Below are 16499 nucleotides of genomic sequence, written 5' to 3'. Positions count from 1 at the left end.
AGGGAGGACCTACACAAAGAGGTAAAAGCTGAAAAGTGGGGAAAGGGAATTCTGGCAAAACCTTTAAAGCCTCTAAAACATAATTCACAAGTTCCAGGACTTTTGTTACAGAAGCTTTTCTGCAGAAGGTGGATTTTTGTAATATTCAATGTAAACAATTCTAATACAATGGGGGTTATCTAACTCTCATAAATAATCAAGTCATTCATTTTGTGATAAGTCAACAAAATTAATACTCAAAAACATCAAGTGCAAGTTTACTTTCTAAAATTAAACTTCTGAATGATCAGATATACTGAGAACACTGCTCTTCTGTCAAACAAGAATGTGTCAATGGCCATGGGAAAATTACTATACTGCATCTCTCTGAACAGTGGTTTTAAAGTAATTATGATTTCAAGTCTGCTTCACAGAAATTTAGGTCCTTAGTTTAAAATCATTTAACAGCTTTTCCTAACACAAACTGATACCTGATAGGACAGTGCGAATTGCCAGTGTATCTCAAGGTAGACATGGTTTCAGTTTTATTGTCACAGGAAAATTATGTTTTGACTTTAAATCAAATGGCCAAATTTCTTCCCAAACATATCCTCTGGGTTCCTAGGATACCAAGGGGGGAGGTGAGAAAAATAAAATTTCATCTTTCCTTATGTTTCACTGATTATGCTCCTATTAACATTACAAGTTGAGCTGGGCAAAGGCAAACACTAATCCCAGCTGCTTGGGGAGCTGAGGTAGAGGGGTTGCAAATTTGATGCCTGCCTCAGCATGTCAGCAAGACCCAGTCTTAAAACAAAAAATAGAAAGTGCTGAGAATATAGATTAGTGGTAGAGCACCCCTAAGTTCAATCCCAGTACAAGACAGACAACAATAAAAAACCAAACCCACAAAGGTTTCACAAGGTATTTAACAATGAATTAGGTAGTCTTGTACAGAAATTATATTCCTAAATTAAAGGTACACAGCATGTAGAAAAAGGAATCTTTATCTGTTCAATCATCATTAACAGATACACAAGTGCTTACATATATTTGCCTTGAAGGTTCTATTTTGAATGGCCACAAAGACTGATTCAACAACCCAGGTGGGCAGGGGAACCTTGTAGTCATTTAACATAAATGCACAACCAATAGGAAATTTCAGGGCACAAACAGTGCAGCTTTTGCTGACTCCTCCACAACAGATCCAGTCTGAAAGTACTTTTAGTATAACCAGAGGAAAAACACTCCAGAGAAGCTAAATTGTGGCTGAATAATACTATTTTGCAGTGGAAAGTTTCCAAGTCACTAAGTAAACTGCAACTACTTTTGCTTCCTAAAGGGTAACTCCAAGAATAGGCCAGATCACATAAACCCTGTCATTCTGAAATGTGGTTCTCCAGTGGAAACCAATTTTGTAACACCTAGAAACAAGATATTCTTCCAGGAGGAAACAGGAAAAAAACAAAAAACAAAAAACAAAAAACTATGTTTTGTGAAACCCATTTTGTTTCATTCTCAAAATAATGTAAGTTTAATAAAATAAAGAAAAATTTGTATTTAAATAAGATCAGCTATGTGAAATAGCAAAAAGCTGAAAATAGATTTTCTCAAGTTATTCAAGTTGGTCCTCTAGCACATATTTTTTTTAAATATGTGCCAGAAAATGGTCAGGGTCTTTCATGGGGTTTTAAAATATGGCTTGACCCTTCCTTCATTATTTAGGTAGATAATATGGGACAAGAGTAGAAAGGAACCATGTACCTACAAAGTTTTATTACTAACTCAAGTTTTTAAACTTGATTGACATTAGACAGACTAGCAAACCTTTCTAACCTGAGGGAAGAGGATATAAAGATAAGAAAAGTCAACACAAATATCCTCTTTCTGAATGACTTTTTCCTAAAACAAATAAAAGTCAACCAGTCTATGGTCTGTGGCTTAGCATTTAGTCAGTTTGGGGACAAGTCCTGGTACATCAGTAAGCAAATTTAGATTACAAATGAGATTTTACAGTTTATGAAGACACACTAAAATGTGGCATTAATTTTCTTTAAACAAATAAAATCTATTCTTGATTATATAAGCCTTTCCATTCATAATTAATATGAAGTTTATTATTAGTATTTTCAAGTGAAGAAAATATTTTCCTGAATAGACACCTAATGTTCTCATTTATAACTATTTTCTCTGTTTTGCTCTTCTGAGTTTCAACATGTAGGATTATCATTATAATTTTGGTTTCTTTTTCCCTTGGGAAGACTTCCTGTAATAGTGCTTTCTGAATTTAGAAACAAGTTCGAAAGCAATACCTACACAAATTGACTTCTCAAACCATTGTCTTTAACAACATGCAGGTTTAAAAAGAAAGAAGGGGGGAGGGCAGAAAGTCATAATGATTTACTCACTGACACTCCCTTTCCCCACCTAGAAGACAGGTTTGTGCATTGCACTTACCACTTTCTCTTTGGATCTCAGGACTCCCAGCTTCCCAAACCGCACGTGAAAAGGTGAACACTGATAGGTGCCATCCTGCTGCTGCACCACGACAACATCGATGCACCCAGACAGTGTAGCTTGGTTAATGCCCTTGTAGAGCTCCTTCACGGTGACAAGCACCTGCCCAGCCAGCTGGCCCACATAATTCATGGTTTGTGACTGTAAGAAAAAAAAAATTAGATGAGATGTTAACAATGAATCTCTGCATCTAATGACAATGATATTGACATACCAGATTTTACATCATTAACCATGCTAACTTAGAACTCATCTGTCTCTGGTTACCACAGTTTTCACACATCTCCACACATGGACAATTCCCAAACAGTCCTTCCTTTTTGTGAAGGCCATCCCAGTCAGGGCCTGAGGTTGCAGAAGTTTTCTTTCCTTTCCTACCACCATAAGGGGTGCCAAATGCCATTACAGATTTTTCCCTGAAGCCCAGAACCTACAGAGATTCACCAAAGAATACTGACCACCACCACTGCCTTCCTGACAAGACTGTCTGGAACCTGGGGCTACTGCATCCGCTCAGGTTACAGCAGCCAAGTAGGAAAAACAAAGAAAGATTACCCCAGGTGATTCTGGAAATTCATATTCCAACAGAAACAAAATAGTGAGGGCTGGCTTTTGTCTGAACTATTAACAGAATATTATGGTTCAGATACATACTTAATTAAACAAACTGTGGTGTCAGCTAGCCTAGGTCTAACTCATTTATAACTTTACTTCTAAGGAAAATCCCTTCAATGCCTTAACACAACTCATTGAAACATATATTTGTATTTAACAAAGTTCAAAACAAAAAAAGAGTTTTAATCTGGTTCCTCTATCTCAATTCTCTGCCCCAATCAGGATCAAGAGGTCTGCAGTCCTCTAAAATGTGACAAAAGACAGTAAGTATAAGCTAAAGCTGACTTCACCTCCTTTCCTCCCATCCCCATTCTTACATGCATGCATGGTGCGTGTACACACACACACACACGTGTGCACAAACACAAATCCCAAAACAAAAACAAAAACAAAAAAACCCTTTAGTCCTAAGGCTGTCACATTTCATTTTTAGTTGTTGAGCACACCCTCCTATTTTATTCACCATTACCCCTGACATTATGTCAAAGCACAGTCTAGGGAAAGTCATTCTGGGCAGCAATATGATGCAGACCAAGATTGGAGACCTTCTACTGCTCTGGCTAATCCAGAAGCCGACTTTTACTGAACCATAGGACTGACAAAATGGTCTCCAAATTATTCACCATAAGCACAGTTGTCTTTCTAAATACAGCTTTGCAGCTGCCCTGAGCTCAAAGTTCCATGTTCTGCAAAGTTCCAGAGGGCACATTCTGCGTTGCCAGGTTAAGTCCAAAGTGGAACTGGGAGAAAGAATGCCCTTCCCTTGGAAAAATGTAAGGGCCTGCCAGTTCATCTGACTGCACAGAAATTCACCCCACTCTTCACAGATGAGTCACACCCACAACAGTGCCCTGATTTCACTAAACAGTCCCCCTGCCCCACTTTTACACAAAAATGAATGTTTAATCAAGGTCTATGAAGGCTAGTCACAATAACTTTACCCTAGACAAATTTATGTTACCAAGGCCCCTTCTAATGCACCTACTTAAGCAGTGACTCTGAGCAAGGTACACTAGTGGCAAAACATACTATTTATAAAATACAGTAGTGTTGATTTTCATTTTAGAACAACTGATTTGACTTTGAAGTCAAGACTAGATTAGGTGCACATTAAATAATAATTATTTCTTAACGAACAAAGGAACAATCAAATGATTCACCAACAAATGAGACTAAAAAAAGAAAACACGTGTGGGGAGGAAGTAGCATTTCATGAGAATATTCTTAGAACATCTCACTGGAATTTAAAAAAAAATTTCTTTAAGTCGTACCAAGTGCCCTTTTATAGCCACAACTACTTCTCTCTTGCTCTTTCTCCTTCTTTAGTCTCTGATAACCACTAATCTGTTCTTCATTTTTGAAATTTTTTGTCATTTAAAGAGAAAGTTAAATAAATAGAATCATATGGTAGTCTTTTGGGACAGCCTTTTCTCTCCCTGGATATTTATCCAGGTGGCTATGTATAAGCAGTTTATTTCTTTTTATTAATGTGCAGTATTACATGGTATAGACATAACAGCATATTAATCATTCACCTGTTGAGGGACAGTTTCCAGTTCTTGGCTATTACAAATAGCATGATTATAAGCATTCATAAACAGGTTTTTTTTTTTTTTCACTTGACATTGATTTTTCTTTGCAAATTGTTTTTTTTTTTTCACTTGACATTGATTTTTCTTTGCAAATTGATAAACAGGTTTTTGTGTGAAAGTAAGTTTTATTTCAATAGGATATATGTCCAGAAGTACAACTGCTGGGTTGCATGGAAGTTGCACACTCAGTTTTGTAGGACACTGAAGTGCTATACCATTTTACATTCCAACAGCAATGTATGAGAGATTCAGTTATTTGTCACCCTCGTCACAAAGTGGCATTGAAATTATTTTTTCAGTCATTATGACAGGTGTGTAGTGATACTGGTTTTAATCTGCATTTCCTTAATGGTTAATGATGCTGAACATCTTTTCAGATGCTGATGTGCCATGTGACTATCTTGTTGAATAATGTTTCATAAGAGAACACTGCGGGGCTGGGGAGATAGCTCAGTCGGTAGAGTGCTTGCCTTGTAAGCACAAGGCCCTGGGTTCGATCCCCAGCACCCAAAAAAAAAAAAAAAAAGAGAACACTGCAACTAACTTACAGGTAAAGGGGATACACAATTTTTATATTTTTCTTTCTTCAGTAGTCACAGTGTGCAATTTGTGTTAAGAATGTCTCCAGAAACAAATGAAATAAAATTCAGTCTAAGGTAATCCATATTCTCATCTTCAGCAACTTGGAACTGTCAGAATTTTCATATTCTATGTCTGTAACATGCTTTCTGCCTGTTGCAACACATTAATTAAACAGTATCCAAGGAGTCAATTTTTATATTACTACTTGACTGATGATGGCAATGTTAAAATGATTTTTGTTGCAATGTTTTAAAAACCCATATTTCTTTTCTTCAAAAAAACTGAAAATGACAATCTTTAAACATCTACATTCAGCATAAAGTCTTGTAAACATGAATGTATAACAAACTTAAAATGAATCAGAGCATAAAATTCATAATTAAGTGGAATGACATCTATTTAAGATGATTTTTAATTACCATAGTTAAGGGATGTGCTGTTATACATGAAAATTTATTGTGTAAATGCTACTTGCTAAATGTAGAAAAATAGAGGCTGCCAATTAACTGGTTTTCTCTTGGTAGATACAAAACAATTGCTTTTATATTATGTAAGCCAGGAAAACAAAGGAAATGGGAGGTTAATGCCTTAACATGTACTACATCCAGGGAATGATGAGCAGCAACCTGATGGAAGGGTTACCCCAACGAAGCCAAAGGAAGAGGCTTCCTCATGAATACTGTCTGGGGGAAAAGCGGTTGATCATCATATACAGGAGGGGATCTGTGCAACAGCTTCCTGTTTAAGCAGAATCTAGTACCATAAAAATTTAGTTCCACATACCAACCCAGTAACAATCACGACAAAGCCCAAGAAGAATCAAGTGACGTCTCTGACACTGGTCTGTCCTGGTCTACATCTGGGAAAGCCAAATTCTGAACCAGAAACAGAACACACACAATGTTCCACCAGTTGTATGTGGGGAAATGCCCTATCTCGGACACAAGCTTTTGATATACAGACTTTAAAATATAGCAAAACAACACACATTATAAGCTATTTTATAGTGAATGTGAATGATGAAGGAAAAAAGTGGGAGAATGAATAGCTGGCATCAAAGACCAAGGAAAAGGAATGCAGGGGAAAAAAAGTCAAGAGAAAATTGAGGGAAAAAGCAAAGGCAGAATATATATTCAGAAAGGCAGGCTGATATGAGAGGATGGCACAGTGAAATATGGAAATAAAGGAGGTTTACAGAGCAGCACCCCAATCTTGAAGTTCCTAAGAATAAATACGAACATAAAAATGTGTTTATTGATTCTTGCAACCGGAAGAGTTCATCTAGCTCTGTCTTTTATCAACTATCTAGCACATCTCTGGAATACGGTAATGTTAATAAATAAAGTAGTAACAACTTTCTGAGAGCTTACTATGTCCCAACTTCTTACGTATATACTTGTATTATCATCTTAGAACTAGCTTAGAGGTACGTATTATTTCTATTTTTAAAGATAATGAAATTGTGCCTTGAAAAGGTTATGTATCATTATGGATTGGATGTTTGTTGTCCCTGTACCCTCCAATCTAAATTCACATGTTGAAGTCTTTTTATTTGTTTGTTTTTAAATTGTAAACAAATGGGATACATGTTGTTTCTCTATTTGTACATGGTGTAAAGGCATACCATTTGTGTAATCATAAATTTACATAGGGTAATGTTGTTTGATTCATTCTGTTATTTTTTCCCTTCCCCCCACCCCTCCCACACCTCTTTTCCCTCAATACAGTCCTTCCTTCCTCCATTCTTGCCCCCATCCCTAACCCTAACTCTAACCCTAACACTAACCACTCCCACCCCCCATTATGTGTCCCCATCCACTTATTAGCGATATCATTCGTCCTTTGGTTTGTTGAGATTGGCTTATCTCACTTAGCATGATAGTCTCCAATTTCATCCATTTGCCTGCAAATGCCATATTTTTATCATTCTTTATGGCTGAGTAATATTCCATTGTATATATATACCACAGTTTCTTTATCCATTCATCAATTGAAGGATATCTAGGTTGGTTCCACAATCTGGCTATTGTGAATTGAGCAGCTATGAACATTGATGTGGCTGTGTCTCTGTAGTATGCTGATTTTAAGTCCTTTGGGTATAGGCCAAGGAGTGGGATAGCTGGGTCAAATGGTGGTTCCATTCCAAGTTTTCTAAGGTATCTCCACACTGCTTTCCAGAGTGGCTGCACTAATTTGCAGCCCCACCAGCAATGTATGAGTGTACCTTTCTCCCCACATCCTCTCTAACACCTGTTGTTGCTTGTATTCTTGATAATCGACATTCTAATTGGGGTGAGATGGAATCTTAGGGTGGTTTTGATTTGCATTTATATTACTAAAGATGTTGAACATTTTTCCATATGTTTGTTGATTGCTTGTAGATCTTCTTCTGTGAAGTGTCTATTCATTTCCTTAGCCCATTTGTCGATTGGGTTATTTGCATTCTTGGTGTAGTTTTTTGACTTCTTTATAGATTCTGGAGATTAGTGCTCTATCTGAAGTATGATTGGCAAAGATTTTCTCCCACTCTGTAGGCTCTTTCTTTGCATTGCTGATAGTTTCCTTTGCTGAGAGAAAGCTTTTTAGTTTGAATTTATCCCAGTGATTGATTCTTGCTTTTATTTCTTGTGCTATGGGAGTCCTGTTGAGGAAGTCTGGTCCTAAGCTGACATGTTGAAGATCTGGACCTACTTTTTCTTCTATAATCTGCAAGGTCTCTGGTCTGATTCTGAGGTCCTTAATCCATTTTGAGTTTAGTTTCATGCATGGTGAGAAATATGGGTTTAGTTTCATTCTGTTGCATATGGATTTCCAATTTTCCCAGCACCATTTGTTGAAGAGGCTATCTTTTCTCCATTGCATATTTTTGGCCCCTTTGTCTAGTACGAGAAAATTGTATTTATTTGGGTTTGTGTCCCTGTCCTCTATTCTGTACCCTTGATCCACCTTTCTATTTTGGTACCAATACCATGCCGTTTTTGTTACTATTGCTTTGTAGTAGAGTTGAAGATCTGGTATTGCGATACCCCCTGCTTCACTCTTTCTGCCAAGGATTGCTCTAGCTATTCTGGGTTTTTTATTCTTCCAGATGAATTTCATAATTGCTTGCTCTATTTCTGTAAGGTACATCATTGGGATTTTAATTGGAATTGCATTGAATCTGTATAGCACTTTTGGTAGTATGGCCATTTTGACAATATTAATTCTTCCTATCCAAGAACATGGGAGATCTTTCCATCTTCTGAGGTTTTCTTTAATTTCTTTCTTTAGTGTTCTGTAGTTCTCATTGTAGAGGTCTTTCACCTCTTTTGTGAGATTGATTCCCAAGTATTTTATTTTTTTCGAAGCTATTGTGAATGGGGTAGTTTTCCTAATTATTCTTTCCAAAGATTCATCACTTATGTATAAAAATGCATTAGATTTACGTGCATTGATCTTATATCCCGCTACTTTACTGAATTCACTTATGAGTTCTAAAAGTTTTCTGGTGGAATTTCCTGGTTCCTCTAAGTATATAATCATATCATCAGCAAATAGGGATAGTTTGAGTTCTTCTTTTCCTATTTGTATCCCTTTAATTTCTTTGGTCTGTCTAATTGCTCTGGCTAGAGTTTCAAGGACGATATTGAATAGAAGTGGTGAAAGAAGGCATGGGCATCCTGCCTTGTTCCAGTTTTTAGGGGGAATGCTTTCAGTTTTTCACCATTTAGAATGATATTAGCCATGGGCTTAGCATAGATGGCCTTTACAATGTTAAGGAATGTTCCCACTATCCCTATTTTTTCTAGTGTTTTGAGCATGAAGATGTGCTGTATTTTATCAAAAGCTTTTTCTGCATCTATTGAAATAATCATGTGATTCTTGACTTTAAGTCTGTTGATATGGTGAATTACGTTTATTGAATTCCTGATGTTGAACCAACCTTGCATCCCTGGGATGAAACCCACTTGATCGTGGTGCACTATCTTTTCAATATGTTTTTGTATGCGATTTGCTAAAATTTTGTTGAGAATTTTTGTGTCGATGTTAAGGATATTGGTCTGAAATTTTTTTTCCTCGATGTGTCTCTGGTTTAGGTATCAGGGTAATATTGGCTTCATAGAATGAGTATGGTAGGGTTCCCTCCTCTTCTATTTTATGGAATACTTTGAGAAGTATTGGAATGAGCTCTTCTTTAAAGGTTTTGTAGAACTCAGCTGAGAAGCCATCTAGTCCTGGACTTTTCTTTGTTGGGAGGCTTTTGATGACTTCTTCTATTTCATTACTTGAAATTGGTCTATTTAAATTGTGTATGTCCTCCTCGTTCAGTTTAGGCAATTCATATGTCTCTAGAAATCTGTTGATGTCTGCGAAATTTTCTATTTTGTTGGGGTATAGATTTTCAAAATAGCTTCTAATTATGTTTTGTATTTCAATCATGTCTGTTGTGATATTTCCTTGTTCATTCTGAATTTTAGTAATTTGGGTTTTCTCTCGTCTTCTCTTTGTTAGTGTGGCTAAAGGTTTATCAATTTTGTTTATTTTTTCGAAGAACCGACTATTTATTTTGTCAATTTTTTGTATTGTTTCTTTTGTTTCAATTTCGTTGATTTCAGCTCTGAGTTTAACTATTTCCTGTCTTCTACTACTTTTGGTGTTGGTCTGTTCTTCTTCTTCTAGGGCTTTGAGCTGTAGTGTTAGGTCGTTTATTTGTTGAGTTTTACTTCTTTTATTGAATGCATTCCATGAAATAAATTTTCCTCTAAGTACTGCTTTCATAGTGTCCCAGAGATTTTGACATGATGTTTCTTTATTCTCATTTACCTCTAAAAATTTTTTAATTTCCTTCCTAATATCTTCTGTTATCCATTCATCATATAATAGCATATTGTTTAATCTCCAGGTGTTGGAGTAGTTTCTATTTTTTACTCTTTCATTTATTTCTAACTTCAATCCATTATGATCTGACAGAATACAAGGTAGTGTCTCTATCTTCTTGTATTTGCTAACATTAGCTTTGTGGCATAATATATGGTCTATTTTAGAGAAGGATCCATGTGCTGCTGAGAAGAAAGTGTATTCGCTCTTGGTTGGATGGTATATTCTATAAATGTCTGTTAAGTCTAAATTATTGATTGTGTTATTGAGATCTATGGTTTCTTTGTTCAATTTTTGTTTGGAAGATCTGTCCAGTGGTGAGAGAGGTGTGTTAAAATCACCTAGTATTATAGAGTTATGGTCTATTTGGTTTCTGAAATTGAGAAGGATTTGTTTGACATACATGGATGAGCTACTGTTTGGGGCATAGATGTTTATGATTGTTATGTCTTGCTGATTTATGCTTCCCTTAAGCAGTATGAAATGTCCTTTTTTTTTTTATCCCTTTTGACTAACTTTGGCTTGAAGTTCACATTATCTGAAATGAGGATGGATACTCCAGCTTTTTTGCTGAGTCCACATGCATGGTATATTTTTCCCCATCCTTTCACCTTTAGTCTATGGGTATCTTTTTCTATGAGGTGAGTCTCTTGCAGGCAACACACTGTTGGATCTTTCTTTTTAATCCAATCTGCCAGTCTATGTCTTTTGATTGATGAATTCAGGCCACTAACATTCAGGGTTATTATTGAGATATGATTTGTATTCCCAGTCATTTGGTTCATTTTTTTAAATTTTATTTATTTATTTTTTTGACACGACTTGGTTCCTCCTTTATTTGACAATTCCTTTAGGATAATTCCTCCCTTTGCTGATTTGCTTCTTTGTTTTTCATCTCTTTCTCATGGAATATTTGGCTAAGAATGTTCTGTAATGCTGGCTTTCTTTTTGTAAGTTCTTTTAGCTTTTGTTTATCATGGAAGGATTTTATTTCATTGTCAAATTTGAAGGTAAGTTTTGCTGGGTATATTGTTTCCTTCATTTCAAGGATTTCTGTTTGGTTTTTTTTCAATTTCTCTAACTCTTTATTGAAATGATCTTTTGCTTCCTGTATTTGCTCTTTTAATTGTCGATTGGTGCAATCATTCAATGCCTGCATTTGCTCTTTCATCTCATCATTCAATGCCTGCATTTGCTCTTTCATCTCATCATTTGCTTCCCTGATGATCATTTTAATTATGTACATTCTGAACTCCCTTTTTGTCATTTCTTCTGCCATGCTGTCATTGGATTTTATTGATGTAACATCTAGATTTGTTTGGGGCATTTTCTTCCCTTGTTTTCTCATGTTGTTCAGGTATCGGTGGACCGCTAAGATATTGCAGATTTCCTCTATTGTCTTATAATGTCCCTGAAGATTTCTAGTATATCCCCTCTTAGCCTTCAGTAGCCTAAAGTCTTGGAGGAAGTTGATAATGTGGTGCTCCACAAGGAAGCTGCCTCTCTAGGGGTGGTGGACTTCAGGTGGGGTATATTCCCTGCTAGTGGGCAGAGGTGCCTCCACTTGTTGACCAATTGTCATCCAAAGGGGAACTAGGCTGCAGGCTGAGGCAAGGCCTGTTTGTGCCTGTGTCTCTGGTTTTACCGTCCTTGTGGGAAAACCTCACCTGGCAGGGAAGACTCACCAGGTGGGGAGATCTCACTGGTCAGTTCCCCTCCTGGCGGTTCCCCTCAATCTACAACTACCGCTTGGGCTGGGCTGTCTTCCTCTGCAATGTTCCCAGGGGCCCGGACCTACTTCCTGGGCCTGGGAGCCTCACCCTTCGCAGACGATTCTTCTTAGGCTGCCTCTCCTCAGAGAATCTGCCCGCAGTCCTGGAACCTTCGCTCCACCCCTAAGCGTGTCTCTGTGTGGGGCTCTTCCACCAAGAAGCCTCCTAGGTCCTGGGACCCTGCTCTGCACCTAATCGCCTGGCTATGCAGCCCCTCCTCTGAGCAGCACCTGGAGCCCCGTACAGTCGCTCCGAGTCCCACCGACCCGCCGCATGCCTCTTCCTCTGGACAGCCACCCTGTGTTCCGGTGCGGTCACTAGGAGTCCAAGCAACTCACTGCATGCCGCCTCCTCCCGCCAACCGCCCGTAGTCCTGGGCAGTCACTCCGAGTCCAAGTGACCCGCCCCGTTCCTCCTCCTCCTCCGCACAGCCCCCCCCCCAGGTGTTCAGTAGCGGTCGCTCTGAGTCCAAGCGACCCGCCGCACGCCTCCTCCGGGCAGCCTCTTGGAGCTCTGGTGCAGCCGCTCCGAGACCAAGTGACCCACGCGCTCCTCCTCTGGGCAGCCCCCTGGTGTTCATGAGCGGTTGCTTTGAGTCCAAACAACTCACCACTCACCTCCTCCTCTGAGCACCCACCTGGAGCTCTGATGCAGTCACTCTGAGTCCAAGCGACCCACCACGCTCCTCCTCCTCCTCCACCGGGCAGCCCTCCCCTCCCCACCCCCCCCCGTGTTCAGGAGCGGTTGCTCCGAGTCCAAACAACTCACCACTCACCTCCTCCTCTGAGCACCCACCCGGAGCTCTGATGCAGTCACTCCGAGTCCAAGCGACCCACCACACTCCTCCTCCTCCTCCACCGGGCAGCCCTCCCCTCCCCCCCCCCCCCCCCCGTGTTCAGGAGCGGTTGCTCTGAGTCCAAACAGCTCACCGCGCAACTCCTCCTCTGGCAACCACCTGTAGCTCTGGTGCAGTCACTCCAAGTCCAAGCGACCCGCTGCGCTCCTCCTCCTCCTCCGAGCAGCCCCCCGGTGTTCAGGAGTAGTTGCTCTGAGTCCAAACAGCTCGCCACACAGCTCCTCCTCTGGGCATCTGCCCGGAGCCCCAGTGGTTGCTCCGAGTCCCAGCACTGTGCTGAGCGGCCTCCTCTACGATGCTCCCAGTTGTCCAAGTTCACTGCTCCAGTGGGGGGAGGGGTGTCTCGTTGGGCAACTCTATTTCACAAAGTTCCCTGCGTTCCGGGACTACCGCCCTATCTGGGACGCCTCCCCAACGGGAGAGACTCACCCGGCGGCTTTGAGTTGGTCCCAAGTCTCTCAATATCTCCTTTTTTGAATCCTGAGTCCTGGAGCAACATGAAATGCAGCCACCCTCTAGTCTGCCATCTTGAAAACCCCACATGTTGAAGTCTTAACTTCCAAGGTGATGGTATTTGGAGGTGAGGTCTTTGAGAGGTAATTAGGTTTAGATGAGGTCCTCAGGGGAGACACCCCTCCCCCATGGATAAGGAGAGAAAAAGACCAGAACACGCTTTTCCCCAGCTAGGTAAGGATACAGCAAGAAGTCCACAAGACAGGAAGACGAACTTCACCTGACACTCACTCTGCTAGCCCTTGGTTTTAAGACTTCTGAGTCTCCAAAACTTAGAAATAAATGTCTGTTGTTTAATAAACATTTGCTTAAGCCATACACTGTTATTTTGTTCTAGCATCCCTAGCTGACCAAGACAAATATCTCAAATATCTTTTTTTAAATATATTTTTTAGTTGTAGATGGACACAATACCCTCTTTATTTACTTATTTATTTTTATATGGTGCTGGAGGATTGAACCCAGTGCCTTACATGTGCTAGGCAAGTGTCGACCACTGAGTCATGACCCCAGCCCTATATTCTTAACATATCATATGTTACAGTGCTTTTTAATTTGGGGATACTACCAGTTGATAATTTCACCAAAAAGTGCCACCACACTATTAAGTGGCAAAGTCGATTTTCAAATTAAGGTCTGAGTCTAGGACCTATAACCCTAAGTGCGCCTTTAAGTGACAGAAAAACTCAAAGTGACTATGATAAAAAATTTGTCAGAATCCCTAGATTTCTTACAGTACATGGGCTATTTTCAGCAATTTGAATATATTAATGTTACTTAGCTATACAAACATGAAATTATTACAAGGAATCCAAAGATGTCATATCTACCCCTCTAGTCCCCTCACACCACTGAAGAGGTAGTATATAGTAGAACTTTCCTGGATCACTGTTCAATCTATGAAGCTGACTTCATGGGAACATTTTGTGTGGTCAGGCTTGTAGACAGAGATTAAAACAACTTTAATCAAAGAACCTGCCATTCCATCTTAACTTTCTGCTGACAAATGTGAGGAAAAGTGCTAAGAGGGAACAGTGACTCCTAGATGCTTCAGGAAAGAGACACCAGGACACTGTTACTTAGTTAAACATTCTGGCCTGAGCTTAATGCTCATGAACCTAACCCCAGGTTGTCAAAGATTACATTGCTTTTGATGAGCACTTAGTATTTTTCCAGAACTTCATCATTATCAAACTTTACTCCCGAGGGCAAGACTGGAAGGCTGGACTCAACTTGTACTAAATCCCTAGGGTTTTCTCTATGAAAACAGCCATTAAAGTCCTGAAAGCTAAGACAGCCCATGATAGTCCAGAAGAATGCTAACAGCTACACATCTAAACTTCACTGCTTCTAGATCCATTAGCAGAGCAAGAGCCCCAACGACTCCTCCAGAACATAGCAGGACTCCATCTGCCTAGGTAGCATGGGGTAACAGAGGTGGCTAAGAACTTTACTACCTTGAAAGTGGGTATCAGCATCTGCTGCAAGTTTCTCCCTAGCAACGAAAGGCAAGGGGCAAAAGTGCCCCAGGGTCTTGCCCACATTATCCTGAGTCAAGATGTTTTATAAAACATTTATATTGTGCCTAGTAGATGTGACAGCAATCACAAAGAAGTAAAGGAGGTTAGCTAGATATAAGGAATAAAAATTTGTTTAAACAAGTGTTGTTATGGGGCTGGAGTTATGGCTCAGTGGCAGAGAGCTTGCCTGGCACATGTGAGGCACTGGGTTCGATCCTTAGCACCACATAAAAATAAATACATTTAAAAAATAAAGGTAATTGAACTAAAAAAAAAAAAAATTTTTTAAATGCTGTTATAAGTAAGTAGTCAGCAGTGCCACAGACAACAGATGCTAAGCCTTGACAAAGAACCTGACCTTCTTGGGAGAAGCTGCTCTCAGCCACTTAAATTCAAATAAAAGCCTTACTTTGTACCATTCCCTGCCCCTGATCATAGAATGCCTACTTAATTTAAATTCATTATTTTATAAGTTACCTTTTAAGTCTCATTTTATAATCTAAGAAACAGAAAATAAGAGAGCACATGGAACAACCAGGCTCACCTCCAAGGAGCAGGACAAAACAGAAGGTCCATTAAAGCTATATGATTTCCTGGAGGCGAACGCACTCCACAAGAAAAGCTGACAGCGACACATCTAAACTTCACTTCTTCCAGACCCTCAGCAGATCAAGAACCTCAAATGACTTCAGTACATAGCAGGTCTTCTGCCCAGGCAGCACGAGGTGGCTAGTGGAACAGGGTCTACCTTCACTTCTAAGACCATTCATTTCCTATATACAGAATCTGTAAACTAAAACCTGGTTGTCCAGCAAACTTCCTGAATATACCAACTTCTCCAGACAGCCTTTTTGTCACTGTGAAAAAGGAAGTCTGTAAGAAGCCTTATCCAAGAAAAATCCTTCAATGCGATACCCTGGCAGGTTTAACTTAGAAACAATTACATAAGACAATGTAATTCCTTCAAGAAAAACATAAGATTTTTAATCCAGTTATCAAAATGTTCACTGTATTGGTCCTTTCCTGGTAAGAATTAATTTTATATAGTCTGAAAATTGCGTACCTCCTTCACACTAGACACTATATCGTCTTTATGATCCAGAGATAAGTAAAATTCTGCTCTCCTCCTCTCAGAGGACCTTAGTTCTATCAAGAGAAAAAGACAAACACAATTTACATAATGCCTTATGATAATGCTATTTTCCTGACTTCTATTTTTTTGACATTACTAGGGATTTAACCCAGCATCTCATGCATCTAAGGCAAGCACTCTACAACTGAACTATATCCCTGTACCTTATTTAAGTGACTTAGACCAGAGAATGGGAAGAAAAAAATCTGCCTGGGGAAGTACAGGAATGCTTTGGGATGCAGAAAGTATTTGTGTTAGTGGTTGGAAATAGGCCTGGGGTTTATATGCTAATAAAGGAGGCTCTGGGCAGGCATTCCAAGCAGAGAGAACACCATGTGACAAAGTTATTTCAAATCTGAAAGGTAAAGGACTTGTACCCCAGGTAAGTTAATCCCAGGGGCAATGAAAGTGATTGGTGGTTCTGATCTGATCAGATCACATGGGAAAGATAAGCTGGAGGAGAGGAGGCTAAAAGCAGAGAACACCTCAGAACACATTCAAGCCAAGAAATGGTCCAGCTCTAAAGGCAGAAGAGGTACATGGGACTGAGAATCAATAAAACCT

General features: G+C 39.4%; 1 protein-coding gene across 4 annotated transcripts in view; it reads right to left on the bottom strand.

Annotated features, from left to right (window-relative positions):
- Window positions 1-16499, bottom strand: part of Lpin2 (lipin 2) — an 82951-nt gene that overhangs the window by 33715 nt on the left and 32737 nt on the right. For all 4 annotated transcript variants that reach the window (XM_047525883.1, XM_047525884.1, XM_047525881.1 and 1 more), the window contains exon 2: window positions 2437-2637. In XM_047525883.1, the coding sequence (XP_047381839.1) occupies window positions 2437-2628 (192 nt within the window). In that variant the 5' untranslated portion in view covers window positions 2629-2637. The remainder of the gene's footprint in view (window positions 1-2436; window positions 2638-16499) is intronic.

The sequence above is a fragment of the Sciurus carolinensis genome, chromosome 15 (assembly GCF_902686445.1).
Source record: "Sciurus carolinensis chromosome 15, mSciCar1.2, whole genome shotgun sequence".
Classification (NCBI taxonomy): Eukaryota; Metazoa; Chordata; class Mammalia; order Rodentia; family Sciuridae; genus Sciurus; species Sciurus carolinensis.
Note: the sequence above shows the minus strand (reverse complement) of the source record. Positions and strands in the feature narration are given on the sequence as shown.